General features: G+C 46.2%; 5 protein-coding genes across 5 annotated transcripts; 4 read left to right on the forward strand and 1 right to left on the reverse strand.

Moving 5' to 3' along the window:
* The first annotated feature begins 1,053 nt into the window (after positions 1-1,053).
* LOC127313942 (fasciclin-like arabinogalactan protein 14) lies at positions 1,054-2,081 on the forward strand. Its single transcript, XM_051344422.1, has one exon. The coding sequence runs from the start codon at positions 1,103-1,105 to the stop codon at positions 1,940-1,942; it is 840 nt and encodes a 279-aa protein (XP_051200382.1). The 5' UTR covers positions 1,054-1,102; the 3' UTR covers positions 1,943-2,081.
* Positions 2,082-3,010: 929 nt separating this feature from the next.
* Positions 3,011-3,980, forward strand: LOC139834024 (uncharacterized). The gene is made up of 2 exons (XM_071824410.1): positions 3,011-3,447; positions 3,791-3,980. Exons 1-2 carry the CDS (start codon positions 3,011-3,013, stop codon positions 3,978-3,980), a joined length of 627 nt encoding a protein of 208 aa, XP_071680511.1.
* A 3,000-nt stretch (positions 3,981-6,980) lies between these two features.
* On the reverse strand, positions 6,981-9,378 carry LOC127311753 (probable small nuclear ribonucleoprotein F). Its single transcript, XM_051342214.2, has 5 exons — positions 9,244-9,378; positions 8,013-8,100; positions 7,850-7,887; positions 7,676-7,740; positions 6,981-7,264 (listed from the first exon to the last, which is right to left on the reverse strand). Exons 1-5 carry the CDS (start codon positions 9,247-9,249, stop codon positions 7,201-7,203), a joined length of 261 nt encoding a protein of 86 aa, XP_051198174.1. The 5' UTR covers positions 9,250-9,378; the 3' UTR covers positions 6,981-7,200.
* A 1,684-nt stretch (positions 9,379-11,062) lies between these two features.
* Positions 11,063-12,560, forward strand: LOC127311752 (putative F-box protein At4g09190). The gene has a single exon (XM_051342213.2). It carries the CDS (start codon positions 11,145-11,147, stop codon positions 12,426-12,428), a length of 1,284 nt encoding a protein of 427 aa, XP_051198173.1. The 5' UTR covers positions 11,063-11,144; the 3' UTR covers positions 12,429-12,560.
* Positions 12,561-16,636: 4,076 nt separating this feature from the next.
* LOC127311750 (4-coumarate--CoA ligase 4) lies at positions 16,637-23,708 on the forward strand. Its single transcript, XM_051342211.2, has 6 exons — positions 16,637-17,396; positions 18,773-19,126; positions 19,775-19,973; positions 22,672-22,885; positions 22,983-23,085; positions 23,297-23,708. Exons 1-6 carry the CDS (start codon positions 16,740-16,742, stop codon positions 23,438-23,440), a joined length of 1,671 nt encoding a protein of 556 aa, XP_051198171.1. The 5' UTR covers positions 16,637-16,739; the 3' UTR covers positions 23,441-23,708.
* Positions 23,709-23,835: the final 127 nt, after the last annotated feature.

Here is a 23,835-nt window from a genome sequence, read left to right on the forward strand (position 1 = left end):
GCACATAATACTTCTACGTACAGGATGAAAACGGTGGGCGATGATGGAAACAAGCTGAATTGCCAACGTCTGGTTTCAAGATTTTTGACAAAATAAAATGAAAAATATGCTGGTCTTACGTGGAATTCGAGTTGCCAGGGCAATTTTATGGTGGACCCTGGCAACTTCTATTTCTTTATTTTCTTGTTTCTTTTGAAAAAAAAAACACTTGCATCCGGATTTAAATCGATGGTCAAATGATTGTGTCACGCGCCTGTCACAAAATTCTAAGGTTCACCCAACAGTGGCATGCAACTGCAACACATGTGATTTGGATGAGGAGACCACATTCCATACGTTATTTGAGTGCAGTTGGGTGCCTTGGGTGTTAAAATTCCACAGCTACACCCGAGGTCACGTGCAGCAGATTTAATCGATGGGACCCGGGTTTCGAAGGACCACACTTACATAATTTAATGTGGATCCTGGGTAATTTTGAACTAAGCATTATGTCATATGGCATGGAGAAGGAGGTAGAACAATCACCCAATCTTACGATGGGCCGTTGAGATCACTATTGATTTACGTCAAGCGGGGAAAGACAAGAGGCCAAAACATTGCAAAGTTTCGGTGCCCTAGAAAGCTCCTAATCCAGGTATTGTAAAAGTCAACACCGATGCAGGGTACAACAAGACTGAGAATAATGGCATCCCAGGAAAATGTAAAAGGTTGCCACGGCAACTGCTGCAAGGCCCTTTTTGAAGAATAATATGGCCCAAGACTAATTCGAAGTCTGGTGCTCTCTGAAGCCGATCTGACGCCGATCATCATTGACCATCGGATGAGCATCAGACGGCTGATCCCACCCTAGATTCAAGGCGATCTGCAACCTGCATGCTGGCGCCACGAGAAGTGGTCAGAATGAAGACTAGTCACTCGCCTCCCGCCAACTGCTAACCCCTCTTCTTCCTCGACGATCCACTTATCACTCTCCTCCCGCCACGGCCTCCTCCTCCGTACTCCCTCCCTATATATGCACTGACACTCGCCGGGCACACACAGAGACCGATCGAGCTACACATCGATCGACATCTACGCGCGTCCGAGCACGTACCTACACACCATGGCGCCTCCCAAGCTCTCCCTGGTCGTGCTCCTCTTCCTCCTCTTCCCGGCCACCGGCAGCGCCAACGCCGCGGACGCCGGCCCCGCCGACGCTGCCCCGGGCGGCTTCAACATCACGGAGATCCTGGACCGGTACCCGGAGTTCCGGCTCTTCAGCTACCTCCTCGGCAAGACCCGTGTGGCGCGCGAGATCAACCGCCGCAACTCCGTCACCGTCCTCGCGCCCGCCAACTCCGACGTCGACTGGCTCCTCCGCCGCAGCGCCAGGCTCCCACGTGCTGCGCTCCTCGAGCTCCTCTCCGTCCACGTCGTCCTCGACTACTACGACGCCGCCAAGCTGGCCGCCCTGCCCCGCGGCGCCGGCGCGCGCCCCGTCGTCGCCACCACGCTGTACCAGACCTTCGGCCCCACCGCCGGCGACAAGGCCGGGTTCCTCACCATCACCCCCGCGCCCAACGGCGGCGCGGTGTTCTCCTCGGCGGCCCCGGGAGCGCTCGTGAGCGCCACGTTCAAGAAGGCCATCACCGCCAGGCCCTACAACATCTCCGTGCTCCAGATCAGCAACTTCGTCGTGCCGCCCGGGGTCATCACCAAGCCGCGCACCCCGCCACCGCCGCCGAAGAGGATGAGCTCCATGGCCGTCGCGCCGAGCCCCGCGCCGGTGCCGGCCCCGCTCCCGTGCCCGCCGGTGACGATGCCCGTGGAGGTGGAGCCTATGGAGGAGATCCCCGCGGCCGCGCCGGCGCCGTCGCAGGGCTACGTGGTGCGGGCGGTGATGGGAGGGTGGTCCGGCGTCGGCATGGCGCTCGGGATGGCGTGCGTGTTGGCGCATTTGTAGGTCACAATAGGAAAGGCTCGATAAATTTTTGATCTTAGTATGCACTCCTTTGGAACTCGAAAGTTTTCTTAGAGGTTGAATTGTTTCCTACGATGTTCAGGCAAAATTAAAGTGAAATGGCTATGTTTCAAATGTGCCCTGTGGGTTTCGTGAGTGTAGAAATTTAGGGAAATTAGTGTCCTTTTATTTCCAACTTTGAAATTTAATATGGTTCACTTTACAACTCGATTCGAAAAACCATTCAAGACCATCTCGGCCCCTCGCGGCAAGCCAATCGAAACAAGATTGGGCGACTTTCAGAGCTCCAATGCAAGAACACGAATGTAGATGCTTAAAGAAAGACAACACCCATGTAAACGTCATAACATATACAGTCAAGCACCGACCCTAGCGTTCAGAGCACTGCCGCCGACCGCCGTGGGTAATTAGGATGATCAACAAAATCTGCCGATGTTTCTTCTGCCACGGAACTGAAGACACCAAGGGCGGGCACTGCAAGGTAGCCTGGGATCAGGTGTGCAAGCCGAAGGCGCTCGGTGGGCTTGGAATTCACAATGTGCGCATGCTTAATTATTGCATGACGCATTACGCGTTCATTGGCGACCAGAGCAAGACACAACATCATATGGAACCCCTATCCGCATAGTAACCACTGTTTTGCGGATTTAGAGGCACCGCAACGGATCCATACGATTTTTTTTCCGGGCCATCCAGTTTCGCGAGGCAGCGCAAGCGTGAACCCCACCTCCTCCCCGCGTTGGCGCGAAGAAACTTTCAGCTCCTCCACATTTCACTCCGCCCCACCAATCGCCGCCGCGCGCCGGTGCAGATCCCGGACGCCGCGGAGCCTCCCCTTCAAATTTGTCCGGCAGAAATAGTTGCACCGCGCCGCCGCGTCCGTTCCGGCCCTCGCTGCGGCCCGCATCCTCACCGCATTCATCGGAATCAGCCGCGGACTCCTCGCCGCTGCCAAGGTATGGCACCCTCGCCACCTTACCAATTTGGTCAATAGCCGCATATTTGCCTCTATCGCCGACCCGTAACCCGTTCGATGCTGCCGCTTTGTAGATGGACCCGTGCGTGCTCTTCTTGATGGATGATTATTCCTCCTCCGACGACTCCAATTTGGAGGATTTTTTCAACGATGACATCGAGCAAACGGTCGTAATCCTTGCAGCGAAGGAGACCTTGGACATGAGGCCACAGAAGCTGAAGGGGTCATCCATGGGGCGGCTGTGCATCCCCCGCAACCACGCTCTTGGGCACAATATGCTCATGCAGGATTACTTTGCCGAGGTACCCACATACCCGTCTCATCTCTTTCACCGCCGGTACCGAATGCGTCAATCTTTGTCCAACAAGATCATTGACACATGCGGGAGCAATAATCGCTATTTCAAGCGCAAGAGAACTGCGGCCGGGCTCGTAGGATTTAGTGCTCGCCAAAAGATATCCGTATTCATGCGCATCTTTGCCTACGGCATTCCGGTGGACTATGCCGATGAGTATCTTCGCATAGGTCAAGATACAACCATGGAACCCGTTCGTCAGTTTTGCAACATTATGATCCGTTTGTTTGGGCCAACGTATCTTTGAGCTCCCAACAAAGAAGATACCATTATATTAATGGTGGAGAACGAACCCCGAGATTGGCCAGGTATTCTACGTAGCATTGGTTGCATGCATTGGATATGAAAAATTGTCCAAAAGTTTGGCAAGGCTTATACCGTGGCAAGAGCAAAGAACCGATGATCGTGCTTGAGGCAATTGCATCCCAGGATCTTTGAATTTGGCACAATTTTTTTTGGGTTTGCCGGGTTCTCTCAGTAATATCAATGTGTTGCATAGATCCCACCTTCTTGCCCGGCTAGCTAAAGGTGATGCTCCGGCTTGCAACTACAACATCGATGGGAGGGACTACACAATGGGGTACTACCTTGTCGATGGTATATACTCGGATTGGGTTACATTTGTGAAGAGCATCAAAGTCCCAATGGCAGAGTTTGCAAAAGCAAGAGGTGGCCCAAAAAGACTTTAAGAGGGCTTTTGGTGTTTAGCAAGATAGATTTGCAGTAGTCCGAGGTCCAGCCAGGTTTTGGGATATGCAAACCCTCAAGGAAATCGTGACCAAATGTGTGATTCTACACAATATGATCATCGAGGATGAGAGACTTATCATTTTTCTTTGATAATGTTGGCACCCGGGTCAAATCAGCAAGAAACCCAGATACTATTGCGGCATTTCTTGAAACATACCAAGGGATTGAGAATTCCGGGTCAGCAGAACATCTTCAACTTGATCTTAATCAACACCATTGGCAGAGTCACGACAATTAGGATTTATTTGTATTTCAAACCATTTGTTATTTGTTGAATTATCTTATATTTGTCTGTGGCTAAACATTTGTTATAATTCAGATTATTGTTGCATTGTATGACTCTAAAACATTTTTTTGTATGATTTTCATTGTGATTGATATGTCAAATGCTTCAAAACCCTGTGTTGCGGTTTTGTTTGCCCCCTAAAAAACGACGCGCAGTCTATACGCGCCAAACGTGGTCCACATAAATATGCTATTATGGTTAAAAAAAAAAACACACCATTGTTCGAGGCTTCACCGACTTTCGATTTTTTCGCAAATTTCCACCGGTTTTGTCCGTGACCGAAATAAGCATTTCTTCCCTCACCTGGTGATAATAACAACCTAGGCTTGTAAGCCGGCGCGCCTGGCCAATCCCAATCCCACTTTGCAGTAACAAAGTCATCCCGTGCCTCCATAGCCTGCTAGGGTTTCCTTGCTTCCTTGTAGCTGCGCCGCGGCCTGTGGTGATCAACCGATCTCGATCGACCATGGTCGGCCATTGCGCGCGGGTGTGCCGCTGCCAGTCGCCGGCGGGATCATTCGCGCCTCCCATACACGTCCACCATTCGAGGTCGAGCAGATCTGCTTCAAAGGCGGCGGCGCCGGACAAGGCGGAGCTGCACCTCGTGCCATGGCCCATAGCAGACCTCCACGAGGAGGAATCGAACAGAAATAATCGGGTACGTGCGTACACAATGAATCAATAATCTTCGATTGCTTGCATGCATATAATGTAAATTTGTAACACGGGCATCTAAAATACTCTACGTTATTGTGCAGTATGTTATGGTTGCTGGTTTTATGTTCATGAGTTCCGTGGTAGCGGCCATCAACTATTGGCCCGATTGGCAAGACTCGCTCGTCGTGGCCATCATGTTCTCCTACTGGGCGGCTATACTCCTCCTGTTTGTCAAGCACGGCGACAACATCGATGAACAGCAACGGGGACTAGAGTTGATCACGCCTCCACCATGTGATGAAAGCTGTATGGTATGTGGCATTCAAATATATGCATATTTACTCGTTTAACACTGGGGACTTTTGGGGATTGATCGAGACAGTGTACGCTTTTTCTTCTTCTAATCTAGGTGCAGACGATGATGGCGCTTGCTGGGATCATGGGGATCTCCATGGTGCTGATTTTCTTGATTTTCCCTTCCAAGAGCATTGATGCGTACATGATTATGCTCTTCTCCACGGTGACCGCCGTACTCTGTTTGTTTCTTCTCGCATGCTGGATTGATAATCGTGAAACGGAGCGGGAACGGAAGATTGCTTCAGCTGGATCTGAAGAAAAGGATCTAGCATAGCTTTTGGATTATAATAAAGATCCGTGACTTATATATTTATTTCAATGGCCAATATATTCATTTCCCTACCTTAAATTGAGTGAAAGTACCCCCATTTAAACGATTCACTTTGTAGCGTTGGAGGAGTCTCTCGACCAAAAGCAAGAACACGTAGAGAGATAAACTGGCTTACAGAGAGTTTGAAGAAGTGATGGTGTGTGGCCCACGAGCAAGCAACATGATGGAGTTGATCGAGCAGAAGCAAATCAGCACAAAGTGGTGAAGGAGGTGAACAGAAGTGGGATACCGATCCTCATGTACTCCCTCCCTCCCATTAAAGTTGTCTTATAGTGACTAGATACATCTAAATTTAGATAAATCTAGAACAAGTTTCATCGAACGCGTGGAGTATCAGTTTCCATTCTATTCTCTTTCCCTAAATAACAAAGTCAAGAACATCAATGTTGACCGCTTGAGGATATCTTTCACGACGTTGCAAAGGACTACGGTACAGCTGGTCCCCATTGGTTCTGCTGATGAGGGTGGTGAAGATCTAAGACTCTTAGGGTCTTGACTCTTGATACCATAAACAGTGAAGGTTGGCAGGTAATCCATATTCCATAGTGCTATGCATGCTATTCCCCAGAAAAATAAATCAAGATCGACTAACAAAAGGGTCCGCAAGCACAGCTCTAAGGAATTCTACAGAATATATCCAGTTGAGATGCATCTTTTTGGAACGCTTTTGTCTTCCTCTAACAGTTTATGATCATGCCCCAAAATATCAGTACAGATTCATAGCCATTTTAACAATATGATCACATTTTTTAGAATATACATTGTGTTCTTGCTTTCTGTCATTTGCCAGTGTGAAAGAAATCTGTACTTGAATCCCCTTGTAAGAGCCAAATCACACTAGATGTGCTATGGCAATATTTTTCCTCATCAGGATAAGTTTGCATCAAAATACCCTCATTGTCTTCTATCTTGGCACATTGGTCTACAGAAATTTGGGTAACCAGAACGCCCAACCTGAGCTTAACGGAAGACAAAATATAGGCGCCAAGTCATAACCTGCAATATAAAGCCCAGTATCTTAGGGGCAACTAGACGATTAGCACTATCAAACAAGTTAAGCGTCAGGCTCAGGTACAATGTGATTGTGGACAAATTTTAGAATCCAAGTTGTAAATCAATCAACTAGTGCTAAAGTTTAAGGTTAAAACGTTTAGATGACCAAAAGATCAGTGCTTTTTGCAACTGGTAAAAATTTAATACATGGCTAAAAGATGTTACAGGATAATGACATCTATTAGCGAAAAGAAAGATCTAACTGGAGCAGAAACATCAGCTCATGCACCTATGTTGAGTCGCTGGACAGTCACATATCAAACACCATATGGTTGCAGCAGAACCTACCAGCAATAACCAATCACCGTTTTTAAGACATGCCAGTCAATCATCCATTCATTCAGGATACAGAATTTGAGTTAACATGAGCGCAATGCTTGCTAATACAGTCACTTGCGCATATGGAGACAAACTACAGTAGTGTTTTTCAGCATCACACAACAAGCATCGACCTAGTAACAGTCCATGTACTCCTTCACTCTGCATCTTCGATCTCTGTGTCCTCTGGAACACCTCGGAGGTACATAACATTGTTGCACCTGCAGATTAAGCAGCAAATCAGAACATTGATGGAACCAGGTCATTCACTTGTGCATATGCAATATTAAGAGTAAAAAGCTAATTAACAGCCATAACATACTTCCACATCTACTATAGTTTGTTGACTTGTAGGGTTATGAGAGTGCTACCAGTTGCGGATTCACAATATTATATCTTTCATCAGATATTCAATACAGGCTTCAGAAAGTGCAAGGATGCAAGTTTTAATGTCTAATTTCAACAAATATATAGATATATGGACTAATGATACATTCTTGCTGTGGTCAATGATTCGATACAGGCTTCAGAAAGTGCAAGGATGCGAGTTTTAATGTTAAAATTTCAGCAAATATATAGAGATGGACTAATGATACATTCTAGCTGTGGTCAATGATCAATGAATGGATTACCTTATCAGTATCTCACCCAAATTTCCAGAGAACTGCCCGTCGATGTATTCCTCAGTATTAGCAAGCTGCAATAAGTCAGAAGTGTAAGTAACAAACTAGTATGATAAAATGATCAAACAGCATGAGTGTCCTCCATCATGTAAAATGGCTAAGCACAAACAATGTGAAGTTTACCTGCAGATTCATGTATGAGTCCACTGAAACAAGATATCCTGAGGTAGAAAAGGAAACAATTCATGCATTAGTACAGCTGAGGTCTTGAATAAGAATGACAAATCTGAAAAGGACAATCAGATGATTAATGTAACTAACAAGGGACAAAATCCAATAAAGGTACCTTTGTACTCCATCCCCCACTTCAGCTTGACGATGACAGGCTTCCCGGTTAAGTTATTTAAGAATGGCTTAGGGTTAACAGGCACAGTCTGCAGCGTAGTAAAGAAACATGAGCAATTAACACATATTATCAAAGGAAGTAGTAGTACAGTATGTAACATATAATTTTTTTACGAATGTATGCGAAAAGATGTTCGATACAATTGGGGTAATTTTGAAGCTAAGCACAGATGCTACAACCTTAATTTGAAGTACATGACATGTAAATCCTACAACTTAAAAAACCCTAACCAAAAATAATTCCCTATACAAATGTTTTCCAGGCTCTGCATTAAATCAACACAATGCAAATCAAGGAAGCAGGTACTACAAGGTGCAGGAAGATTCATACAAAATAAATCAAAGATGCAGGCTCATTTAAATATAGGAACCTAGCAAGCACCCGAAAAAATACATCTCAATTCATATTTACTCATGTGAAACAGTTCTGAATCAACTAGCTAGAGTCCGCAACTAGAGCTTAGCCAATGGTAAGCTTGTACCACTAACACGATAGTACTCACACCAGATCCTTAACTCAGCTGGGAAGTGGCATAAACATCAAATTATGGCCTGTAGCAGGAAAATATTTTAAAATAGCATTTTACAAATTTGGATTCGGAATAGCAGTGCACAAACCCAATATCAGTAGTTTGCAGTAGCAGATGCAGAATTTTGCAACTAGTGACCGATAAGTAGCATTGCAGGAGAAAGGTTGCCAAACTTTGGCAACAACTTCACTTGTGAACAATGTCACTTCTTCCCAAATCCAAAATCAGGAACTATATATCTAGTTAAAGACCCTGACCAAACCGGCAAAACTTTGATGGTAATGCACGATCTCCATGCCGGGATGCTCAGAGCCTCGGATAGGTCAGGTTCGCAACCGCAGCGACACACGGGATCACTAACCGGCCCGAAAGAACAACAAATCGAAAGTGCTATTGACTCAGAACTCGGGAGAGAAGTTCAGTTCGAGTTCGATCTCATCTCCCCCTGCGCTTTCACCCAGCGGCTCGCACTAAACGCCGCGCACCCCTACAGCCCCCCGCCGCGCAGACGGCGAGGTGCCTCGTCGCCGCGCCACAGCCGCACGACCTTAGGGTTCCCAAGCCTAACTGGTAATAACTTGCTGTATGACGAGGTCTGCTACGGGAGAAGGAGATGGCGAGGGGAGGAGAGAGGGAACGTACCGCCATCAGAGGAGACGAGCTGGTGGCGCGGCCGCGCGGCTGGTCGGATGCGGAGGCGAACTGCGAAGACGACGGAGGAGGAGCAGCCGTGCGGAAGCAGACTAGGGTTCTATGGGAAGGGGATTGAGATTTATTGTTGGGCTGGGCTGGGCTGGGCCTGTCCAGTAAGTCGGCTACAAGCCTAAAGAGCTAGACAGTCGAAATAGTTCTAGATACCCGGCCCAGAGGCTGATCCAGGACTTGCTATATAGGCCGGCAGCCCTGTTTTGCGCATCAAAAAAAAAAAAAGGTAAAACACATATTGCCTCCATTTCATAATTTTGCTGTGGTTTAGCTTGAATTCGGACTAAAACCACGATAAGAATTATGGAACCAGAGAAAGTGATTGCTTGTTTTACAATATCTAGCTCTCTTATTCTTTTACTAAGTTTATAGATGCAAATCGGTATCTACAATATCAAAACAATATTACTCCTTCCGTTAGGAAATAAGTCACTTGGGGTCACTTATTTTCGGAGTCACTTATTTTCAAACGAAGGTTTAATAAATACATTATGAAATATTTTTTCATTTAATATATGTAGTATTATGTTATAGATACCCATAAAATTGCCAAGCTTAAGAGTGTTTGATTTTCTAACGAAGCAAATAGTGTCAGGATAGCCGAGCGCTGCATGGAGAAATAGTCGTGGACATTCGTCAATTTCAAGATCCAATCCGCCGGCTCAGTCTTCCGGAGGTGCTCATAGGGATAGGGTGTGCGTATGTGCGTTCATAGGGGTGAGTGTATGCGCGTGTATGTGAGCGGCTGCGTTTGTACTGTGTTTCTCAAAAAAAAAAGGACCAGGTAACAAGGCTGCATGGTCGATGTGCGACTACTTCTGAAGAAGACAACTAGTGAACGAGGTAGAATTTTAGGCCTAGATAAAAGACGGAGGACCGAGGCACGATAAGATCTCTTGTGTGAAGGGGTGTTTCAAGTAAAGGTGGTTAAAAGCCAAAACTAACTTTAAAATATTTAACAGTAGAGATAGCTCTAGTAGCTGCAAATTTGACTAAATTATACTCACCCAACTTAATTAATGATTTCATATGTTTTCTACAACAAGCTCTATTATTATAAACTTTGTCAGGCTTCAATGAGGAAGGGGGGGAGCGGTAATGCGTCTTCAGCTCGTTTAAGTGCTTATGTCGTCGCTAGCTGGTTCAAAGAATTACTACTATATAAATATATCAGTGATTTTTTCCTAAAATGTTGTAAGGATAAAAAAAACTAAGAAGAGACTGATCTAGAGTTTTTGGCTCCCGAGAACCCTTTATTTTAAAACATTTGAAAATCATATTTACAAGCTTTAGAATCTTCTGAATATGATTTTTATTGTTTTTAAATAAAGAGGTCGAGTTCGGGAGAAATAAGAAGACTTTTGGAGCGTTCGAGTCAATCTCTCCTCGGCCTAGTCGCCTGCAAGTGCAACCGGAAATTCCCCATCCGATTGGAGTCTGGAGCACACCGCAAGACCTAATACTCCGCGAAATTCCTCCCAATTCCCCATCCGATTGGAGTCTGGAGTACAGGAGTAATTCTTCTTCACTCCAGAGGGGATCGAGCTAGCCTCCGCTCCTCCTCGATTTCTGTTGCGGCCGCTTCTCGTCGCGTCCAGATCGTGCTCGCTCACCACCGTGGGTTTCCAGTTCAATGTCTCCTCCCCAAGCAGGGTAGCACGTCGTTGCAGGACCCTCCTGCTCCGTGCCGCTGTGCGTCTCCGACTCGGAGGGTAAATACACCCGTCTCGCCTTCTTCGTGTACTTCTCCTGCCTGTCGCGCCGGTCACTGAAGCAATTTACCCTGGTGGTGGATTTTCCGCTTGTGCGCTAAAGCTTGGCGCTTCTTTTCAGTTGACATGACTCGACGGAGCACCATGCCGGACAGGAGACGCACGAACCTGTTTGAGCACTTGCCCGAGGAGATCATCGACAAGATACTGATCCAGTTGCCGTCCAAGGACGTCGGCCGGTGTCGAGCCGTCAGCACGTCGTGGCGCAGCATCACCTCCACGCCGGAATTCATGCTCGAGCACCGCCGCCGCCAGCCATCGCTCCCGATCATCAACGGGAACGGGCGGCCGGCCAGTCTGGTCGTCATCCGCGACACCGGCTCCAATCAGCAGCTCTGGCCCTTCCTACCGGGCTTCGAACACCGCTCCAAGAGCGACCTCCGCGCCAGCTGCGACGGCTTGCTCGTCATCCGCCACTTAACCCGATACTACATCCGTAACCCGGTCACCCGCGAACATGCGTTCCTGCCCCAGCTTCAGGTTGGGCAAGGCTTCTTCAACAACATAATCGGGTTCTACCGGCACCGTCCGACCGGAGAATACACGGTGCTCTGGGTCTCGAAGTCACGCGACTTGTCGTCTAAATCCAGCTTACACGCCCTCACGGTGGGATCCGAGGAGCCGAGACATGTTGCGGTCACAATGATAGGAGTCTCGTCGCCTTCCATGGAACATAAGCTACTCGTGGAGATATGCCCTTTATCTTCGTCTCCACCCCCGGTCCACCACCGCGGCAGCCTGCACTGGTTTCCTTATGGTGGCTGTCCCATTTTGGGGGACGTCGGAGATGACATTATTGTGTTCGACACGGAAGCCGAGTCGTTCCGGCGGATGCGTGGTCCCACCCAGCTGTGCTCTAATAGGAAGTTGTTCGACATGAAGGGGGCGCTCGCTTTCTGGGGAAGCCCGGCTCCCGGTTACAACACTATAGATGTCTGGATGGTGCAGGATTACGAGGCTGGGATCTGGGATTTCAAGTTCCGGATCAACCCGTCAACCGTGGAGGTATCACGGCAAATTTATTTAGCTTCTTCCAAAAGGAAAAGGAAAGCAACACTCGATTCAACGGTGCGATGGTTCAGTGATATGGTTGTGCTCAACGAGCGCGAGCTGCTGATCAAGTTTAACAATAAACTTGTGTTTCGCTATGACATTGGTGGCGAGTTCTTAGGAATGGTGAACCTCGGAAAGAGGCAATATTGTATGTTGCTTACTCAGCACCGCCTCCAAGAGAGCATCATTCCAATTCCGTCCCACTGGAGGCAAGGAGAAGATGAGGAGGCATATCTGAATGTTCAACACTCCTGGTATGCTTTGCCCTTGGATTCAGAGCATTCCTTTTGTTCTTAGCTCTTACTGGTACTACCAGTAGAACATGTCGTTTTGGATGGTTGCAGTAGCTCTTATACTTATTATGATGTGTTGAATGTCTTGTTAACGATGGAGTATCGATCTATGATGTTAGAACTTCATTGCTGTTAATGATGGAGTACCTCTTCCATGGCCCTGTTTGTTTGATCTCTGCTGTTCAGTGTGCAATTTGCTTGTAACAAAATTTCACCAGGTCGCATCTGCTCTTTGTATGAACATGTTTTATCAAGCATACTCGGATAGCTATGTGTATTACGGCATTCAGTTAGCACATTTTTTTCTATCTGACTGCTACCGCAGTGCTGCTGTTGTTGAAGAATTAACCTCGGTGCTTTGGTCGTGTGTTGGAGAGTACCGCCAGGGCCTTCGTTTCTTGAACATGTGCTCTCTCCTGCTTTGTTTCTGAAGACATGTTCTCCTGGAGGAAGATAAATATGCCAGTTCATCTTACTCCGTATGAAAGATTTGTAATCTAATTACGGGGTGTCATTTTGTCCGTAAAAGACTGGTCACATCTAGATTGTTTGTCTCCAGCAATTTCAATAGTGATATGAACTTAGTTATTATATAACTATGCCATATGGATTTTTGTATCCACCACTGAAACTGGAGCACAGCAAGTCTGCAGTTTTCTGCATCTACACGCAATTAAAATGCCCGACTGAACAATTAGCACTGCAACGATCTCCAAAAAAGAAAAACACTAGCACTGCAATTCACAAGTGGAGTGGATTTTTCACTCTCTCGTCAAACAAGATGTTATGGTAACAGTACCAGAGTACCTGAGTATTTAACTCATGAACTCCCACCTTATGTAAATCAAGAACGGTGGCTGTTACAATTTGCAGTCAGTTCAACCGAAATAAAGAGCTGCCCCAAATGACAAAACCTGAAGATTTTTGGAGGCTTGAAAAGTTGCACTATTCACTAGTGCAAACCTCACTCCTGTCATTTATGCACAGCCTAGAATATAAGGTATTTTGAATTAAGATTTTGCATGTTGATATAATAGATCATTTTCTACATTTAGCTTTTTTCTTACCAAAATATTTTAAAACTTTGAAATGACGTTTTTATCATTTTTGAAAAGTGCTACATGTAGCTTGGGCTATATTTTGCCGCACTCCATGCATTCTCAAAAATGCAACAACGTAGCCAAAATTACATACTAAAACAACAACATAAACGGGAGACCAAAGTCAACTTATTTCATACAATAACATATCACGAAGACAGATAGACAACATCAACATATGTTCGATAGGTAGGCGACACAATATAGTTCAAACAACAACCAGATAATGGCAAGCGTTGGATCGTGCTGTGGGTATTTTTTGACCACCTCAGTCATGTTGTAGACAAAGATGTTGACCTTGTACATATGGCCCTTGAGGACCTTGGAGGTCATGAAATAGTCGATCTTGATGTCGTGAGCAATGGAAAATTCAGCCCACCCTTGGTCCATGCCAACCCTGTGCTTGACGTCCTTAAGCTTCACCATCCAAGATCAATCGATGTTGGTCTTCAAGATTATGGTCCATGGGCCAGAGCCAAGGTAGTGACCCGCCTGGCATGTTGTAGCATAGTGTGAATATACTGCACTACCGCGCTACACCAATTTTACTTCCGATGCAGGATTATGGATCTAGTGGTAATATAGTGGTCTATTAGTGCAAAAAATTCTTGTTTATGTTGTACTTTTTTTTGCTAGGGTAGCATACTCGCACCACTATCACCAAAGGGATGTCAAGCTTTAAGCATAAAATCACTTGGGGTGGTTATCTTGAACATGTTCTTCTCAACCTTCGTGACCTCCACTATATGCCATCTTCTCATGGGTTGCCTTCTTGATTCAAGCTCATAAGAGGAATCAAAACCACATATAAACACCGGACACATAAGATCACCTCATCCTACCATAATATATAATTTACACTTGTGTCTTGATCTTCTAGGGAATTTCTTGATCTCTGAAAAGCTTAAGGAATTCTTGACTTGAAGTTGCTTGCTTCAATACATGATCAAGGATGGCTCAACTAGGGAACCCAATCATGAGCACCACCTTTGAGTTGCTCCAATGAACTCAATCTCAGTCATATCTGGTTCTTCATGGGAACTTCATGTTAATCATATTGGTTTATTCATTGAACCCATCTACGATTCTAAGTTGATTTTTCTTTGCTTCCTTTAGATCATAATATAATCATAACTTCAACTGAATGACCTGATACAATATATATATTGATGGCATTCATTCGGAATCAGTCCAATGTACTTAATTCATCACATATGAACCATCTCTTCTATATAACTTGATGAAACCGTTTGTACATTGAAATTTCCATCCATTAAAAAATCTCAATGCATATTTTTTTTTATCTTGATGGCATTTATCCTCAAACCCATCCAATGTTCATCATGCATTATCTCTGGAACATTCCTTCATATACAACTCTAAATCGTTAGTGCATATGAATTTTCATTAATTACCAAAACCATACTTGGGGCCTACACACACTTTCACAATTAAGGTAGTAAATTGGCATGGTGAACTTGTGCATAATAATTGTTCAGACTTCAATTAAACGCTAAGCATGTTAGCCTGTAAGAGCTCCGTAAAGAGTTGCAAAAATCTCCCAGGCGAATGTTCTTGTGATATTTCGAACGAAGCATGTTTCCCCTTTTCAGTGTGTGTCTCTTACCCTAACTAGCACCCGACAGACAAAATTTGATCATCTTAATTACATCATCATAGAGACCCACGTGTAGGTTAAAGACCCCCATACCATTTGTGTGGATAGCATGGAAAATGGCCTTGATCAACGATTTCTTTCCTCCTTGGGACATATGGTTATGGCCTTACTTTATTAGTGCTTTAGAGAGCTTTGGCTGTAGACTTTGTATGTTCACAATATTCACACGTCCCTCCGGAGTGGGCAGCCCCATCTACATAGGCTCAAAAGTAGATTTTGTGATATGTTAGACATTTTGAACTTCATTATAGGTGACAATGCCGTATGTATTAATTATCTATTCAACGTGGATAGCTTGCTTACAGCCAGCCTTGAAAAAGGAAAGAATGTTATCCACAAAGAACATACTACTCAAAGACAGTCTCAGATACACTTTTAAAGACTCTATGAAGATTTTGCACCTCTCTACGCAATAGTTAAAAACCATCCGGAACAAAGAAGGACTAGAAGGGGGCAGCAGGCCACACACACAAGAGAGTGGAAAAACGAATCCAACACAGTTCCGTTGAATTTACAAAATATGCTTAAGCCAACGATAAAAACCTACAAGGTCACACTGCCAATATTCCAAATACCAATACCAAAATATCTAAGAGTTGAAATTGTTTCAAAATAGCACCCCACGGCCCACATACAGCCCCGCCACTATTCTCAGTCATGTCATACATGACATAATTCATTGGACACCTTGGTGAGCGAAACTAGAAATTTGCGGGGTGTTGATTCCCGATGTGGATAAGTTGTAGGCGTTGACTAGCACGCTTCATTGACATGGCAATGTAAACAAGGTCTCGACGCCATGTTTCTTTCTATATATACACACACCCAAGGTCCATGAAAAGTAAAACGGCACGACGACACGCACCGGCGACAACTTCACATTACGGCACATCGCTATTACCGACCACATACAACTCCACCGCTATTCTCAGCCAAGTCATACATGACATGATCCAATGGACGACTTTGTGAGCGAAACTAGAACCTTGCGGGGTTTCGATTTCCAATGTGGATAAGTTGTAGGCGCCGACTAGTACACTTCATTGACAAAGTTCATTGACATGGCAGTGTAAACAAGCTCTCCACGCCATGTTTCTTTCTAGTAGTAGCATAACTTCTCTTCGTTCTACGTACACCCAGGGTCCAAGAAAGGAAAACGGCACGCACCGACGACGACTCCACATTACGGTACATCGCTATTAACCACCAGACACAGCAAAGGTTCGGTAAAAAAAGTCAAAACCCGCTGACGTGGCACCACCGGTCGCAGTCAACTGACGCGCTCCTCTGCGCAGGTCTCACTCAAGTTTCACCTACCACTGTGGGCCCGCCGTCCGGAGAAGTTACCTGCCTCCCACCGCCATGTGGGCCCCGCGAGCTCTACTCACTGACCTGTCTCCCACCAGCCTCCTCGCCGGTATATTACCCCGGCCCCCAATTTCCTCTCCTCTCCCACGAGCAGCAGCCGGAGCACGGAATCCCGGCCGCCATTCCTCCACCTTCAGCTCCGGCCAAAGATTTCCATCCGGCGAGATCCATGGGCTCCATCGCGGCGGACGCGCCTCCCGCGGAGCTGGTGTTCCGGTCCAAGCTCCCGGACATCGAGATCCCGACCCACCTGACGCTGCAGGACTACTGCTTCGAGCGCCTGCCGGACCACTCCGCGCGCGCCTGCCTCATCGACGGCGCCACGGGCGCCGCGCTCACCTACGCCGACGTGGACGCCCTCACGCGCCGCTGCGCCGCGGGCCTCCGCCGCCTGGGGGTCCGCAAGGGCGACGTCGTCATGGCGCTGCTCCGCAACTGCCCCGAGTTCGCCTTCGTGTTCCTCGGCGCGGCCCGGCTCGGCGCCGCCACCACCACCGCCAACCCGTTCTACACGCCCCACGAGATCCACCGCCAGGCCAGCGCCGCCGGGGCCAGGGTCATCGTCACCGAGGCCTGCGCCGTCGAGAAGGTGCGCGCCTTCGCCGCCGAGAGAGGGATTCCCGTCGTCTCCGTCGACGAGGGCGTCGACGGCGGCTGCCTCCCGTTCGCCGAGACTCTGCTCGGGGAAGAAAGCGGGGAGCGGTTCGTCGACGAGGCGGTCGACCCCGACGACGTGGTGGCGCTGCCGTACTCGTCCGGCACCACCGGGTTGCCCAAGGGCGTCATGCTCACCCACCGCAGCCTCGTCACCAGCGTCGCCCAGCAGGTCAGCTCACTCTCCATTAGACCACGCTACCATTGGAGCAAGCGAGCTCCGGATCGTTGGGGCGTTACCCGTTTCCGTGTCTCGTGATGGCGTTTTACGCTTTCCAGCTCGGGACGTTCTTTCTCGCACACGCTTTTCTGTCGGCGCCGGAGATTGAGTCACCAATTACTGCGCTGCTTTAATTCGCGTCATTTATTACCGGATTGGCCGACGCGATCCTGATTTATGCATGTGGGACCCACGCAGATCAGCTTCCTTGATCTGCCTGAAGATTCGCGCCACGCGTGATCGATGACTTCTTTTTTCCTTACCAAAACAGGGGCCAATTAGACTAGTCACAATGCATAGTATCATATAGAAGTATCATGCCTATGATACTACTACATGTTACTATCTCCACAATGCATGGTATCATATACTAGTATCATAGTCTCCATATATTAATTGTTTTGTAGAATCTCAATGGAAATATATGTACAAGATTTACTTGACATTAATTTTTTTTGTAGTATGTGCTATGATACAGTATCTACCTATGATACTAGTACCCTCTCTCTCATCCTTAATTGCACTGCCACATCAGCATTTTGCATGCATGGAATGCATGATACTACCTATGATACTCCCATTGTGAGTAGTCTTAGCAAGTGCAGAGTAGTTTTTTTTACAATCAATACCACGTATTTTCATAGCAATAAATAGTAATGGTAGATATACACGAGCTATCTCTAAAGATTACAAAATAAAATCTACAACAAACGACTTAATTAGTTTGAGCGCAATGCTAAGGATACGTGTGCGCACGCGTAACAATTAAATTAGTCAATCAACATCGGCAAGACTACCAACACCAGTATACAAGAGAAAAATAATCGAACAACATGATCAACATCACTAGAGAGCCGATAGTACAAATCACCATTGTCGAGGATATAACCCTCCTGATGCAGATAGTTCATAGGTTTGTCGGATGGCTTGTAATGCACACCTTTTACTGAATTGCTTCATCTTAGGCTCTTAAAAATTACCTTACAATTACTATACCACTCATTTCGTAGGAATAAGATCTATTTTAAGACAAAATATTTAATATAATTATTTATATAGTGTTTTCTCGTGTAGTAGAGTCGTTCATATTCGCGTGTATCCATACACTAAAATTTATATATTTATCAAAAAAGATACTGTACACTAAAATGCGTCTAGACGCAAATCTAAGTAAATCTACTAGACTTAATATGGAATTACTTTTCTAATAATATTAATTTTATATATTGAAAATATCGTACGGCGCCTCATTCATTCGAATGGAGCAAATTAAGATTTCTCGAACCTTTAATTCTGAATAAAATTTCCATGTCATTTTTACTGCTCAGGTGGACGGTGAGAACCCGAATCTGCACTTCAGCTCGTCCGACGTGCTGCTGTGCGTGCTGCCGCTGTTCCACATCTACTCGCTCAACTCGGTGCTGCTCGCCGGTTTACGCGCCGGGTGCGCGATCGTGATCATGCGCAAGTTCGACCACGGCGCGCTGGTGGACCTGGTGCGCGCGCACGGCGTCACCGTGGCGCCATTCGTGCCGCCCATCGTGGTGGAGATCGCCAAGAGCGTGCGGGTGACCGCCGCTGACCTGGCGTCCATCCGGCTGGTCATGTCGGGGGCGGCGCCCATGGGCAAGGAGCTGCAGGACGCGTTCATGGCCAAGATCCCCAACGCTGTGCTCGGGCAGGTGAGCCATTCCTTCACTCTGTCAGTCCAATGATTTGCTCATGATCGTCCAGTGATGCTGAACTGAGTGTGATGCACGTCAGCCACGGTAGTCGCTGGAGTAGTGGGTAGCACAAAAGGTTTATGTATAAATGGCATCTTGCACGGGCAAGCTAGTGAGCTCCAACCACGATGGTAGATTCATGGTTGTTGTGGGCTTGAGGGAAGCATGCAGCGTACTCCACTTGATTGGATTGGCACGCGAGTTGAGGGAGGACGTAGTTGGTGATGGTGGGTGGCATGGTGGTGTCGAGCTTTTTGGCCGCTTTTGCTTGCCAAAGAGCGATGCGGATTGGGCATGATGGGGGCTTGGTGTTACGGGGACATCTCATCAACCTTTACACCTCCGCCGTGATGGTTTCCGGCGTCGTCGTGGCCGGAAACGCACGCCACGGCCATGGCCAATGATCCGGCCAGGTTGCCGTCTCTGCAAGACACGCATTTGATTACCAACTGCCCGTCGTCACACTTTCTGGTGTACAAGTCTCGCCACTGATGCCACCACATTTGTCTGAATGTTTTTAACTTGCAACTGAACATCACCTAGATTGAATCATTGAAATTACACCGTTGATCGTCAGCAACTGAACTACCCTTCGTTTTCTGACAGGGATATGGGATGACCGAGGCCGGCCCTGTGCTGGCGATGTGCCTGGCCTTCGCCAAGGAGCCGTTCGCGGTCAAGTCCGGTTCCTGCGGCACCGTCGTCAGGAACGCCGAGCTCAAGATCGTCGACCCCGACACCGGCGCCTCCCTCGGCCGCAACCTGCCGGGGGAGATCTGCATCCGCGGCAAGCAGATCATGAAAGGTAACACCACGACCAGATCCTTGATCACTGTTAGGTAGTAACATGTACAGTCTTTTAGTTCAGATCCTTTTGCTTTGTGTCCAACCGTCACTGTCAAAGAAAAGCATTTCCCTAGACTGTCTGACGGCGTAGTTCACTATTCTGTGACTAATTAGGTGAGTGGCTTGCGATCATGCCTAGGTAGCTCGTGAGTAGATGCTTAGTTAGGTGAACTGTTTGGGCGGCTCTGCTTGCCTCTCCAGCGCTCAAATTATTGGCACCTTCTGTACCAAACTCGTTTCCCTTTCTGAAAACATGTTCAGATGCATAGTATATATCCGTTTAGTCAGTCTGAGCATCCTGGAATCCCAAGCTCCAGCAGGTTGAGAGAACGGATGCCTCCTCCCCAGCATGTGTGCTCATGTTCTGTCTCAGTTTGGCCACTAGTGGACGAGTGACAGACTGATCTGAGGAGTAGTTGCACCCAAGCTTCTTTCTCCCTTCTGCTGACCAAACTGTTGGTGCATCGATAGATCTCCAGTTAGGTAGTTGGTGACTGGTGAGCCTACTTGATCCAGCCTAACCACCGCGTAGGAGGTGGTGACCCCCTTCTGGAGCACGTCTCCACGCATAGTCCTTGGCAGCTGTTGTTAAATCATCCTCAGCTTGCCAGTGATCCCCTTATGGAGCACGTCTCCACGCATAGTCCTTGGCAGCTGTTGGCGTATCATCGTCAGCTTGCCAAGCAGCTAGCTCATCGACCACGACGGCATAGTCAATGAGAAGTTGGTGTCCCTTGGTTTTCAGTGGCAGCACGTCTAGACTATGGTGCCTGTATCATCACTGCGCATACGTCGGCGTAGAGTCCTGGCTGAAATCTGAACCCATGAATCTCAGATGCGGATAAGTGCACCGCTTGCGTGTTGGTGGCTTGGTGCACGCGCATCAATGCAACGTCAACAAGAAAACAAGCCAGCATATGTATGAATGTGTCCAACCTGAGTTTGGCATGTTTCCAACATGACTTGTGCATCCATCGTGTCAACTACCATTTTCGCCGAGGCTTCCCATGGTAATTCGTTCGTTTTTCTGTGTCCAAACGAAGCAGAAAAATTCCTTTTGTTTGGTGTGTTGAGCTATCAGCCTCTTCGTCTGACCCATCATAGGACCTACAGAACCCCACTATGACAAGGTTCGGCCAGTCAAGTTTGCTGGACTGCAAAGGCTTGGCCAAATAATAGTTCTTTTTTTTAGAAACAAAGAAGATTTTTGGAAATTTGACCACTCTTTTGTAGTGAAGTTTCTATTTTTTTAAGCTCGGCCGAAAAAATAGATCATTTGGAAGTATTACCATTCTGACTGAAATGTTCCCCACACTAAACCAGCCCAAGATGTAGATAACTCCAAATTAAGTTTTAGATCACAATCCAGTTGTGTGTTACATGAGGTTCCAGCAGTGCAACCAGGCCTGAGTATAAATAATCAAACTTGGCATCTTCTAGATGGTCCATACTACATATAGTTTCGCGGTCCAGCATTTAGTATTAGTTACGAAGTCACACTAAATCGCCCCACGATGTGCAAAACTCCAAATTAAGTTTTAGATCTCAATCCAATTGTGTGCTAAATGAGGTTCCAGCAGTGCCCAGGCCTGAGTACAAGGAATCAAACTTGGCATTTTCTAGATGGTCCATACTGCATATAGATTGCATTAATTGATGCAGCATGATGGTCATGTGAAAGCATTTCCCAAAGACTTTATGTAATATGTACAATCCAGAACAAACTCCCATGCATGACTAGTCATATTTGCTTTAGTATGTGTCTTTTCTTTGGTGGAAATGACCAGGCTTGCTGCTCATTTTTAATTGTTATAATGATAAGTTGTTTGACTTGGTACATCATGAATGGATGCATTGGGGTGAAGTGGAGATGTTTTGCTCGTTCTTACTTGGCATATGGATGCATTGCATCCTATATGATTGGATACGTCGTGCAAACAGCCAACAGCCTGTTCTGCGGTCCCCCATGATTGTATACATGATACTAAATGATTCCTATTTTCGACCAATTTCATGTCTTTTTCTTCATTTGTCCAAACCCCACTCAATTAATAAATAGGAGAGTTTGCAAGCACGAAACCAACAAAGCTCTTTCTCGTTTCATGGTTCTTTGCATATTGATGGAATCCTTTTGTAATTCCATTGGGAAATTGTCGATTCTGCAATCCACTAAAAACTCTTCGACAGACGACACTCCCAAAGGAAAACAGATACTGGTTTCTTGAAAAGAGAATCTTAGAATTTGTATATGATAAGTATGTTGCTTTCAGAACAGCTGTCTGTGTGATCAGTGACTAAGACACTGAAGAATATTCAACATTTCATATTTCGACTTTCGTACTAATATGTTGATACCAAAAAATAGACACATTGCTTATAGGGATTACTACAGGTTGCAACTTGCAGCTTAACTATCACTAGGTAGCATCTGTACTAACTTTCAGACCTGAATTTGGCATTCACTACCATTCAGTAGTATTTCTACCTAAAATAATATCTCTTCACCTGGACATCTCTTATCTAAGAAGAATGTACCAGTAACGTGGGATAAGGCATTGACGTGTACTTGATTTTGTGAGAACAAAAATAATTCTGAATACACACGAGGATGCTGAAAGATGAAAGTTCATGTAAATGACAAAGCCTATGTTTTGCAGGTTACCTAAATGATCCGGTGGCCACAAAGAACACCATTGACAAGGACGGTTGGCTGCATACTGGTGACATTGGTTATGTCGATGATGACGACGAGATCTTTATTGTCGACAGACTGAAGGAGATAATTAAATATAAGGGATTCCAAGTACCTCCGGCGGAACTTGAAGCCCTTCTCATTACACACCCTGAAATCAAGGATGCTGCTGTCGTATCGTAAGTTGATGCATTGTCTAAAAGTATTCAGGATCCATTTGATTCTTTGAAAATTTGATCTGGACTGCTAAACTTATACTGGTTTTCATTTTTGCAGGATGCAAGACGAACTTGCTGGTGAAGTTCCGGTTGCGTTTGTTGTGCGGACTGAGGGTTCAGAGATCAGCGAAAACGAGATCAAGCAGTTCGTTGCAAAAGAGGTATAAACAACTTTTCCACTTTCCACTATTCAATTTACAGTGCACAAGCAGAAAATAGGCAAATGTGCCACAAGCAGTACTTAGGAGAGTCTGAAAAGAGCATAAATGTTTGCATTTGTTCAGGCACCTTTGCTAATTCAGTGCGAAAACATGTGCCAGAATCAAAACCTGATAAAGTTCAAACCTAACAAACTGTGCAATAATATTACAGGTTGTTTTCTACAAGAGGATCTGCAAAGTGTTCTTCGCGGATTCCATTCCAAAGAGTCCATCTGGCAAGATCCTCAGGAAGGACCTGAGAGCAAAGCTCGCCGCAGGCATTCCCAGCAGTAATACCACACAGTCCAAAAGCTAAGTCAGATATATTGTTTCCCAACCTTACACACCTCTGTCCAACACCATGTAATGTTCTTAATATAAACGGAAATTATTACATATAGAAGGGCTGATTCTTTTTACTAGATGTGTCCAACATATGATATGCTTGTTAGGCCGATGATGTGTAACCTGTCATGTATAGATACCGCCTTTTTTTGACAAGAAAGGCTGATTATAATGTATACCGTGAACTGAATATTTGTTCAGGGAGATCAGGATTCGGTTGCCAATTGTTTACCTTTTAAGAGGACTCCATTACATCCTAATTCAAGTTGCTCTTTTCTGGTTAGAAACGATGTTTTCTCGTGAAGAAGAGTACATTCTGTTCAACTTTTGCAGAGTGCTGCAATGGCGTCCAACTATGGGCATTTT

The sequence above is a fragment of the Lolium perenne genome, chromosome 7 (genome assembly GCF_019359855.2).
Source record: "Lolium perenne isolate Kyuss_39 chromosome 7, Kyuss_2.0, whole genome shotgun sequence".
NCBI lineage: Eukaryota > Viridiplantae > Streptophyta > Magnoliopsida > Poales > Poaceae > Lolium > Lolium perenne.